General features: G+C 40.1%; 1 protein-coding gene across 2 annotated transcripts in view; it reads left to right on the top strand.

The window, feature by feature from the left end:
• CDH8 (cadherin 8) overlaps positions 1 to 12147 on the top strand; it is a 507519-nt gene that overhangs the window by 316079 nt on the left and 179293 nt on the right. For both annotated transcript variants that reach the window (XM_040329195.1, XM_040329196.1), the window contains exon 5: positions 1501 to 1668. In XM_040329195.1, coding sequence (XP_040185129.1) covers positions 1501 to 1668 — 168 coding nt within the window. The remainder of the gene's footprint in view (positions 1 to 1500; positions 1669 to 12147) is intronic.

The raw sequence follows: 12147 nt of genomic DNA, 5'->3' as shown, positions 1-12147 counted from the left end.
CTACACCGGCATATCTTGGGCGCATATTTACGCTGGCCGCCTCATTGCAAATATGTAAATGAGTGAGATACGCCGTTTTACGAACGTACTTGCGCCCGGTGCATTCAGATACGCCATTTACGTAAGTCGTACGTCCGGCGTAAAGTTAAGCCTCATAAAGCAGGTGTAAGTCATGTTAAGGTATGGACCGTCGTATTTTACGTAGTTTACGTAGTAGTACGTGAATAGGGCTGGGCGTAGGTTACGTTCACGTCTTAGGCAGTGATTTGACGTATCTTAGGGAGTATTTCCGACGTGATTCTTAACATGCGCACTGGGATGTTTCCATGGGACGGCGCATGTGCTGTTCGTTCGGCCCATCATTTGCATGGGGTCACACTTCATTAAAATGAAACACGCCCACTTCCACCTACTTTGAATTAGGCCGGCTTACGCCGAAGAATTTACGTTACGCTGGCGCAACGTAGGGAGCAAGTGCTTTGTGAATACTGTGCTCGCCGCTCTGCACTACGTCGGTGTAGCGTATATTCGATACGCTACGCCGGCATAACTATGCGCCGAGGTACGAGAATCCGGGCCATCATTTTTTATTTTTTAACAGATTCTTTTCTTTTTTTTTTTTACAAGGTAAATGATTACACATACTCTAATGTCTGAGTTTCATAGAACATCTAACACACTCTGTTTACAGTGACAGTGGGAAATTTGATATTAATTAACTTTAATTGTGCAAGTATTTTCAGATCAGTTGGTTTTACAAGTTGGCTCTGCATGTTTTTCTTAATGAGGGATGGATTTATAATGTGTTGAATATATATGTAGGCTGGATCATATAATTGATTTGTTTTGATATTTGACTGGCTGCTTTTTAACTGTTCTTAAAGTGCTACTAAACCCAGCACCCTGCATTCACTATATCTGGTCTCCCACAGTACACAGAACATGAAAATTTAATTATTTTAGTAAATATAAACTGCTAAATACATTTTCTGATCAGCCGTATATAGCAGTCTTGTGACTTTTATCAGTGTCCAGTCGAGCACTGATCAAAGCTTGCAGGAGGAGTTTTCATTCTTCTCTGACTGTCCTATGAGGCTCTATGACCCCTGACCCTCTGTCTGGACAGTGCTGATTGGCCCTGTGCCAATCAAATAAACCTTCCTAAGAAAAAAACAAAAACTCAACTCTCTAGCTATACACATTAAACTGAGCATGTGTGGAGTGCCTCCTAAGACTCTGTTCTATCAGCAGATTGATTGGGGACTGTAAAAGAAGGGGAGGATCTGAGAAGACAGGATCAGACAGCCTTTTTACACACTATAGAGGATTAACCTTTTATGTCCCACAGTGAGAATAACAGACATGCTTTACTACATACTCAGGCTGATTTTACTATTGTGGGTTTAGTAACATTTTAAAGGTTTGCTTTTTAAATAAGTCTTGTGTTTTCTTATCTTCTGTTCCTGTTACTGTTCCTAAAGAATCTCCATCCTTTTCCAGCAATCATTAAAACAGCACTACCCAACATGGACCGAGAAGCCAGAGAGGAATATCTTGTGGTCATCCAAGCCAAGGACATGGGAGGTCATATGGGCGGCCTCTCGGGAACCACAACAGTTACTGTCACCCTCACTGATGTCAATGACAATCCCCCAAAGTTTGCAATGAGTAAGTACATTATGATTTGTGTAAAAACATTTATGCAGTAGGAATGCAGTGATCCCTGCCTAGTGTAAGAAGTGGCCTAGCTGCTTGTAGTCTCACCCGCCAAAGGGTGTGACAATGCAGTTGTGAGACACCCTATACAAGCAAGTGACTGAACAAGAAAATTCAAGTGTATGTTACCCCAACATTTCATGCTCCTGATATTTGTATGTTGTTCTTGTGTCAAAAAGTGTCTGTTTCCTCATCCATCCCAGTGTGGTCAGTTTTATAGCTGCGCTGGGAGCACAACCTGCCTCACCTCCAATGGCCACACCCCTCTGCAAAGCTCTTCACTGGGAAGATCAGTGTGTTGCTGTTGCTCTGCCTCCTGCTTACACTACCCCCCCCCCTTCCCTGCTGTCTGCATCCTCCACCTCTCTAAGCCCTGTATGCAGCTGAGAACAGAGGTTCTAAAGGTATTTATAACGTTTGTGATATATACCGTATATAAACAAATAATTTGCCTTGCATTTCTAGTTTAGAGTAAATAGGTTGTTTTACAGGGTATAGGTTCCCAGATACTCTAATGACAGTAATTGTGTTGTTGTGCTCTGCATTGGGGAAAAGTGCTGCATTTCTGTTTTTTGATCCATTCCTGTGCATTAGTTTCACTTTAAAGGTAAACAGGCTGCCCTAATTGCAATAGACTCAGCATCAAGTAAAGCCAACACATTCAGGGGGAAAAGCCTCTTGCTTCATCAGGGATTTAAAATCATGAATTGGGTTCCATGGTTTCATACTGGTAGTTTTTAATGTGATAAGAGTTGATGGTCTTTATCACGCTCTATTATATGTTTCCCATTGCAAGGAGAATGGGCTACCCCAATGGCAATAAAGTCAGCATCAAGTAAGCCCAACACATTCAGGGGGAAAAGCCTCTTGCTTCATCAGGGCTTTAAAATCATGAATTGGGTTCCATGGTTTCATACTGGTAGTTTTTAATGTGATAAGAGTTGATGGTCTTTATCACGCTCTATTATATGTTTCCCATTGCAAGGAGAATGGGCTACCCCAATGGCAATAAAGTCAGCATCAAGTAAGCCCAACACATTTAGGGGGAAAAGCCTCTTGCTTTCGGAGGGCTGGAGCAGTAGATGAGATTAGACTCATGAACAGGGTCACATGGTTTCATGTTGATAGTTGGTAATGTGATAAGATTTGATGGTCTTTATCAAGCCCTATTACATGTCTTCCATTGCATCTCATCTCAATTCTAATTACATCTACTGTACTGCTCCAACCCTGAAGAAGGGGGAGTTTTTCCCCTGAAACACGTTGGTTTTACTTGATGATCTTAACCAATAAACATTTCAAATAGACCCTTGAGTGATTTGAACTTTTGTACTGGGTGCTCCTCAATACCCACCACAGAGTTTGTCAAGTTCTGAACATTCTTTATGTCACTATCAGAGAGGAAGCAGCCCAGGACCTGAACAAGGTCCTTGTACAATATACTCTCATTATGTATGAAAATTGAATGGAGGTAACTGTGTGTTAAGGTGCTCTGCATCTGAAGAAAATGCTGCATTTCTGTTTTTTTTTCGTTCCTGTGCATTAGTCACCCTTTAAAGGTGAATGGGCTGCCCTAATGGCAATAAAGTCGGCATCAAGTAAAGCCAATGCATTTAGGGGAAAAACCTGGAGCAGTAGGTGAGATTATAATCATGGACAGGGTTCGATGGTTTCATGCTGGTAGTTGATGATGTGATACGATTTGATGGTCTTTATCAAGCCCTATTATATGTCTTCCATTGCATCTCAACTAAATTCTAATCATCTGCTCCAGCCGTGAGAAAGGCAGAGTTTTCCCCCAAAACACGTGGGTTTTACTTGATGCTCTTAACCAATAAACATTTCAAATAGACCCTTGAATCTTACTGGGTGCTCCTTAATAAACACCACGTAGCTTGCCAAATGCTGAGCATTCCTTTTGTCACTATTAGAGAGGCAGCAGCCCAGGACCGGAGCAACATCTGCAATACACCCACATTATGCATTATTCCCTATAAAGAAGGACTCACACTATTGTGTATTCACCAGTGCAAGCCTCACCTCAATTGGTCCAGTGCCTTCATACTCACACATCAGATATTTAACACAATGCATGTACATCTGAATTGGAAAATATAAGTTCCAACTTTGATTGTCTGATTAATGCAACAGGAGGAGTTGTAACATGTCAGCAGGAACTCCAAGACAGGCAGGAACAAATAAAATAAAAAAAGAAAACAAAAAGAAAACAAGGGCGCACCAGCCTAGTGTATTACCGTTTGGATACATTTTATTAAAATACAATATAAAAACTACTCACAATTGTAGTGGAAATATACGCAATAAAAAAGTAATTTCATAAATGGCTACAGCATGTAGAACCCAAACAACACTCCGAATGGTCATGGAGGATGTGATGAGGATCACTGCCGGCTGACACATTTCAAAGCCCAATGCTTCTTCATCAGAGCCCAGCAGTGTACTACCCTTAAGAAATCCCTTTAAATATACGCACATATACACATGCATGTGTACCACAGAGCAGGCAATGGAGGACCTCCCAGGGGTCGTAGAGACTCCTCTTACCGAAGTGGGAGTTCTTACAAAACAAACTACAATACTAATAATAAAGATGTAACACTTACAAGATGGGGCCAGGTGCATGATCCTAGATAGCCATAGCGGATCACTAACAGGGGTACCAATAACAGGAAGAGGCAGGAACAGAGGCAGGACCTAAGGCTGGTTGGTGTGGCCACTGGAGCTTTCCAAGGAAAAACAAAATTTCTGTTTACAAGAAAAAACACAACAGAAGATTGATGATTAAAAGTCCCAAATGCAGTGTTTTGCACATGTAATTTCAACAAAATAATGATATGAGTTGTTGAGTTATGAATGATTTCTCCGGTGTTCTATGGTGGCAGAGTAACAGTCACACCCATAATCATGTGTCCTCATACAGTTTGAATTGTAGAGGAAGAAAGGAGCATGTCAGGCCAGGAGTGTTACTGAATGCTGATTACTAAAGCTGGCCATAGATTGATCAAATATTGGCTGGTTCAGTAGGGACCAGCTGAGATTTGATGCATCTATAGGCGGGCTGGTTGAACTGAAGCCAAACAATCAATCAACTTCAGTACAATTAGCCTGTTATATTTTTTTCATGTGATCACTGCTGGTGGCTATAGCCATAGCATTGATTATTGTAAACACAATAGGATAGCGGGAGGGATTCCCCCATCAATACTAACTGTGTTGATGGGGGAATCAAGCTATATTCTTTCCTTCCACCAATTGTGGAAGGAAAGGAATTACATAATAAAAGGGCTGCTTAAGAGCAATGGGATTAACGTGGTTACCCATTGGGCTGAGCAGCAATATTTAGACACTCTGCACAATGGTTGAAATACAAACATCAAAGTAAAACTATGAAAATGGAGGAAAATAAAATGATATTGGCCTCCCCAAGCAGTCCAGTGATCATCTAAATGTACAAGGTTATATGGCTCTGTAGTTTGTTGTTTGCATCTTATAACTTTGTAGACAATTTAATTTAGTAAACAGCTGGCCAGAAAGGTAGTGATTTATAGTACATCTCAACTTGTTATGAGCTGTGATGTGTACAAGTAGATTGCATCGGCTCACTTAGTTTATTACATCTCCCCCAGCTCTGAATGACTTGAATGAGTCAGGCACTAGGCAGTAGCGGTGGCATGGCCAAGGGATGACCTCCTGCAGTCATAAATACCTTATTTTGTACCTGCGTCTCTGCTGCTGTCTAGTAAACAAATTATTTGAGTCATATAGGGCTGGGGGAAATGTAAACATCAACAATGTGTAGGCAATGGCGTAGGTGCAGAATAATCTCAGACTTCAGTAATCTATTTACAAGGCCATTCTGGATCCTGGGCTTTCGCCGCTGCCAGTGCCCACATTGTTGATGTTTACATCTCCCCCAATCTCCCCTGGCCCCAAATTTACTAGGCAGTTTTAGAGACGCATATGGCTATGTTCATTTATACAATGCACATGTAAGCATTTGCACAATCATTTACATGTATACAGTGTAAAATACAGCCTAACTGCGGATGCAGCTAAACCCTACAGATTAACCCCTTGGTACCGGTCAATGGGCAGCAAATATGCAAGTAAGCCATGGCACCGAGCAGCTGCATATTTGTGTGAATTATTGTAAAAACAACTTACCAAAGCCCCATTACCCCCAAAAAAAAGAATGATCATGGTAAGCATGTGCATGTAAACAAACTAGCTCAGCTCCTCTCCAGCACTCAGTATGTTAACAGGTAAGACAGGTGTTATAGCTATGATTAAGCATTGACACTCAATGCGAAACGCGCCAGCTGTTTATCCCACTGTGTGCTGATACCTGTAGTGTATTTTTTCCTGTACCCAATAAAGGGCACGTCTTTTTCAAGTTACTGGAGTGCGGCTGTCCATATCCTTGTCGTTTTTTGCACACTCAGTATGTTAACCAGCCACGCTCCAAGATGTAATCAGGATGTATGTATAAAGCAAATATGCCCACAATAGTGTAAAACCATTTAATTTTTTTTTTTTTTTAAATCATTAAAACCACTCACATAAAATCAATAAATATAGTTCTTTTCAATATTCCAGACAGCATCCAGTATAGATCAGCAAAGTCCGCCGTGTGCGATAATGTCACTGTGTTCAGGCCGCACCCTATTTTGGTAAATTAAATCTAGTTGAATGTGGCTGAACATGCTTCAAAACTGTTGTGTGTGGCCAGAATTAGGTTTATCATCCAAATAACAGGTGGCACGCTGAAGGTGTTGCACCCCATAATTAATCCACGTTGTGTGTGAAACATGCTGAGGGTATGGTTTTGGGTGGACGTAAACGATGTGCCCTCATTGCAATAAACCTTGGCTGGAGTTAAAAATCTTTGGTGTGCAGCCCAATATTTTGATGGTGGACTACAGTGGAGGCCAAGGCCTTAGCACCCAGCTATAACTGCTGCAGGAACCACATTTTTGACCACACCTCTTATCTGCATGGTTACGCCTATAAATCGGTGTAACGTTGCCCACAATTGCTTGTTTTTGAAAATGGGCACTTCTTCAAAAACTGCTCTCCACATTGGAACAGTTCCTGGTACATACATCTGCATCTCTGAAAATGTTAACATCTTTAAAAAAGTTTATTTATTTCAGTAATTCAATTCAAAAAGTGAAACTCGTATATAGTGATATATTTCAAGCATTTCTTTCTTTTTATTCTTTTTACCTTGATTTCCAAACGAAATGCAAAATTTTCCATTTGATGATTTCTGGAGCTATGTCATCTGCTGGTCTTGGTCCACTGTGTTTTATCAAGTCCAAAGTCAGTGCAGCCCTCTACCAGGAAATTATAGCGCACTGTGTAAGTGCACAACACATTTTTTCCTTTAACTGCATTCATTTATTGGGAACACACAGTAATTCATAAAAAAGGAGCCCCAACCACGTATTCGTATAGTGCATACTACACTGTACATGGACATACTTTTCAGTGAGCCAACATTTCTGTATTAAAAATCCATTTTTTTTATTGGTATATCTTATGTAATATTCAAATTTTCCGAGATACTGAATTTTTAGTTTTTACTAGCTGTAAGCCATAATCATCACAATTAAAAGAAAAATAAATGCTTAAAATATATCTATGTTATATCTATAAAATATATGAGTTTCACTTTTCAAATTGAATTACCGAAATAAATTACATTTTTGATGATATTCAATTTTTTTGAGATGCAGCTGTATATACTGTGATTTTTTTTATTACCAAGTATAGTGTACAGTACGTTTTTACTATACTGTACACAAGCATTCTTTTTAGTAAGCCAACATTTCTGTATTAAAAATCCTTTTTTTATTTGTATTTTATGTATATCTTATGTAATATTCATATTTTCTGAGATACTGATTTTTGGGTTTTCACTAGCTGTAAGCTATAATCATCAAAATGAAAAAAAAAAGAAAGAAATGCTTGTAATATATATCTCTGGGTGTAACGCATCTATATAAAATATATGAGTTTCACTTTTTGAATTGAATTACTGAAATAAATTAACTTTTTGATGATATTCTCATTTTTTGAGATGCACCTGTATACACTGTGATTTATTTATATTTTTTTTGTCATTCAATGTGAGAAAAGTGCAGAACACATTTTTTCCTTTAACTACATTAATTTAATAAGAACAAACAAATTAGCCACTCCAATATTATAGATAAGCAGATCCAGAGTTCTGTGGTCATATTACTGTACGTCTTTGACATTTTCACTTCAGATCAATTTAAAAAAAGCATCATCTTGGAAAACAAAGGATACAGTCATTTTGAAAGTTACTTAAGGGTAAGCTAACAGCTGCAGGATTTGTGCAAATAATCCCTTATACAATTTTTGTACCGTATTTTCTGGCGTATAAGACGACTGGGCGTATAAGACGACCCCCTAATTTTCCAGGAAAAATTTTGGTTTTGGGATATACTCACTGTATAAGACTACCCTCTTCTTACTAGTCTTTCTGGAAGCTGAGGGGTAGCCAGAACCGCTGACAGAAACAGGCCTTTTCAAATCTCACTGCACTGTGCCATTACATTACATTCCTCACTGTGCCATTACATTACATGCCCCCACTGTGCCATCACTTGCCCCTCACTGTACCATCACTTGCCCCTCACTGTACAATCACTTGCCCCTCACTGTACCATCACTTGCCCCTCACTGTACAATCACTTGCCCCTCACTGTGCCTAAACTTGCCCCTCACTGTGCCTGAACTTGCCCCTCACTATGCCTGAACTTGCCCCTCACTGTGCCTGAACTTGTTGCCCCCCAGTGCAATCACCGCAAACACTCACTTATCTCGTCCGAGGATGAGAAGGCATCTGTGATAGGAGGAACACAGAACAGAGGCGCTGCTGGGAAGATTTGTGTTCCTCCTATCACAGAACACTCTGAGGAGAAGGAGCATCTTTTAAATCATTGACGCTCGAGCTTGCAGCACGGAGACTGTCACCACCGGCAAAAAAAGTGAGCACGGAGACCGTACCCGGCGTATAAGACGACCCCCGACTTTGGATGCATGTTTTTGCATCCAGAAAGTCGTCTTATACGCCGGAAAATAGGGTGATATTCTAATTTTCTGAGATACTGAATTTGGGGTTTTCTTTATCTGCAAGCCATAATCATCAAAGTAAAAAAAAAAAAAATGCTTGAAACATATCACTCTGGGTGTAACACATCTATATAAAATATATGAGTTTTACTTTTTGAATTGAATTACAGAAATAAATAAACTTTTTGATGATATTCTAATATTTTGAGATGCACTTGTATATACTGTGATTTTTTATTTATTTTGGTCATGCAATTTTAGAAAACTGTGTAAGTGCACAACATTTTTTCCTTTAACAACATTCATTTATTGGGAACACACAATTTAGCCACTAGATCTAGAGTTCCGTAGTCATATTACGTCTTTGATATTTCCACTTCAGATCCATTTTAAATATGCATTATCTTGGAAAACAAAGGATATAGTCATTTTAAATGTTACTTTGGGGTAAGATAAGAGCTGCAGGGTCTGTGCAAATAATCCCTTGTACAACAAATATTAACATACTCGAGAAGAAAATCATTACCATATCTGAAGCGTTCAGGCCTTTTACCATCTAATTCAAAGAGGTGGATTTCTTTTTTTTACACTGAATAACAAAAAACACTAGATATCAAAAAACATTTTCAACTCTTGGTTCAAGCGGAATTTGGTATGTTCGGAAGAGTGTTTGAGGTTGATCAGTTGTTTTCCTTTTCTAAGACTTATTTGTTGATAATTCAAAGAGTTTTGCTTTACTGCATCAAAATCAGATGCTACAGATTTATTGCCTAGGAAAATGTTAAAACTCACTGTACGTGAGTACTGGGCAACCACACAGGTTCACACCTAAAGGTCCCCTTGTATTCTGAAAAATGGTATATGATGAAACACTACAGAGATTTCCTCCCTGCCGATTGCTGGCAGTTATGCTCGGCTAATAAAGACTCCACATAAAAAAATAAAAATATCATGTATGTACAGTATTCTCTATGTGTTTATGTTGCATTTGCTTTCTTCTTCCACATGCTGATTAGATAAACCCTAAAGAGACACTGTTAGGCCTAGTTTACACTTGCAGTTGGGGTGTTAAAAACAGGTCACATTTTTTTTTACTGCTCCACCAAACTACCATCCCCTAAGCTGCAAATACAAATGTAAAAGGATATAAAAATGCCATGACCACTATGCATTGCATTACGGCACAACACAACTGTACCGCTTCCTTAAAGCATCCCATTCAAGAGAATGGGGTCTAGCCTCAACCACCCCACAACTGTGTGTAATGTGGTGTTGGGGACTTTTAGGGTTTGAAACAGGCGGTGAGGAGGGCAATGTTTTTGTAAATGAGCCCTGGCTTTGTCCAGTCAAGTGTCTACACATAGCCTACACTTCACCAACCATGGCCAACACTTCTACACATAAGCAGCCGTGCTGCCTTACTTCTTCCCTCCTGCAGCTTCCCTGCCTATATAATGTAGACTGAATGAGACAAAATCAGTAAATTTTCCCATCCACACTAAACGCCGCTGATGGAGGAACCTTTGCTGCCGGCTAATCTATTTATGCAGTTGCAGCACCATTGGCTTGCTGAATACCTGAACAGCGATTGCATCTGATAGGATTGGCCCATTATTTTCTACCTGGTTAGTCAAATAACAGATTTTTGTTGAGCTGGATGGTGCCAACAGAAGCCTCTGCAGATCAAATTTGTTTCAGTAGGAACCAGCTCAAATTTGAGTCATGTATGGCCAGCTCACCCACTTCAATACTGGACACTTTCACCCCCTTCCTGCTCAAGCCAAATATCAGACTTCAGTGCTGTCACACTTTGAATAGCAAATACTCATGCAAAACTATACCCAAATTACATTTTTATATATTTTTTTGACAGACAGAATTGTTTTGGTGGTATTTAACCACCACTGGGTTTTTTATTTTTATTTTTTGCTATACAAATTAAAAAATACCCCAAATTAAAAAAAAAAATGCTGGCATAGTACATCGATCTGTCTTCTGCTGTGTCCGGTGGACACAACAGGTCACAGACTACACCACTGCATGACCCCTAGGGCACTCAGAAGGGATGTTCATGGAAGGATGTCACAGGACGTCCACCCTGTACCCGGCCGTATTATTATAATAGACGGTTAAATTAGAATTTCAATCAAATCCTAACTATACCTAAATCTACTCCCACCTCCATTCTAAGCCTATTCAAACTACATTCTAAAGGAAATATGTCTATTCTTACTTATTCTTACTTACTTATGACGTCATCACCCAGGATCTGTAGCCGTTGTCGGTGATCTCTCCTCTTCACTGAAGCCAGCACTGGAGAGATTAGGACCAGAGCGCCCTCAGAATAGGTAAGTATACACATATTTCCTTTACAATGTTGTTAAAAAAAAGGCTTAGAAAAGCAAAGCAAAGGAGCCAGATGCATGGATGTGTACAAAGTACCATGTGGGTGTCAAGAGGTAAAACCCAGCCGCTGCTCACAGAAAACGGCAAAAAAAGTTCAATAAGGGAAGCTCTGTTCCAGTATACAGGTTAAAAAGAGTTTGAAGAAATTATCAATATAAACATAATATCAGTAGCCCTCACAAAAGGATGAACTTGTGCCCATAAGACACTAAAACTCACACCTTTAGTGGAAGCCTCTGCTTTGCCAGATGGGATGGATGACTGCCTCAGACTTTGGAGCTCCTGGTGGCGGGTGGAGAGCCCAATGGATGCTGGCCTCATTCCTGGACCTTGATGGGGCTAGGCAGGGCTGGTCACCGCCGATGGGAGGGAGTCGCCAGAAGGAGGATCCTGCTCCACTGCAGAGACTGCACATGGGCATCCAGCAATAGAACGCCAGGTGGCCTGGAGTCGATCTTGTGCCAACAGGGCAAGGCTGTGATGTGTGGGAAAAGGACAGAACAAATTTCCGTAACTCTCTCAATTTCATTCTCCTGCAAGGGCTACTGATATTGTTTTATGGCAATAAACTTTCTTAATAAAGTGATAATTTCATCAAACTTTTTTTAACCTGCCTGATCTGTGTACCATAACAGCCCTTCCCTTGTTGAACTTTAAAAAAAAAAAGGCTTAGAATGGGGGTGGGAGCAGGTATAGGTATTGTTAGAATTTGACTGGAATGCTACTTTGGTGTTTGACTGGTATTAAAGCTGAGGCAGGGGAATGATCCGTAGCACTGCACACAACAGTCGTTGGCCTGGTACTTGACCGACAGTGGCAGTCAGAACACCCAAACAGCAGCTGCATCTAAATGTATGCAGTAGATTCTTGGCTGACGATTTTGTGCATAGCTCCTTGAAT

Source organism: Rana temporaria, chromosome 11, assembly GCF_905171775.1.
Source record: "Rana temporaria chromosome 11, aRanTem1.1, whole genome shotgun sequence".
Classification (NCBI taxonomy): domain Eukaryota; kingdom Metazoa; phylum Chordata; class Amphibia; order Anura; family Ranidae; genus Rana; species Rana temporaria.
This window is presented reverse-complemented; position numbering and strand designations above follow the sequence as displayed.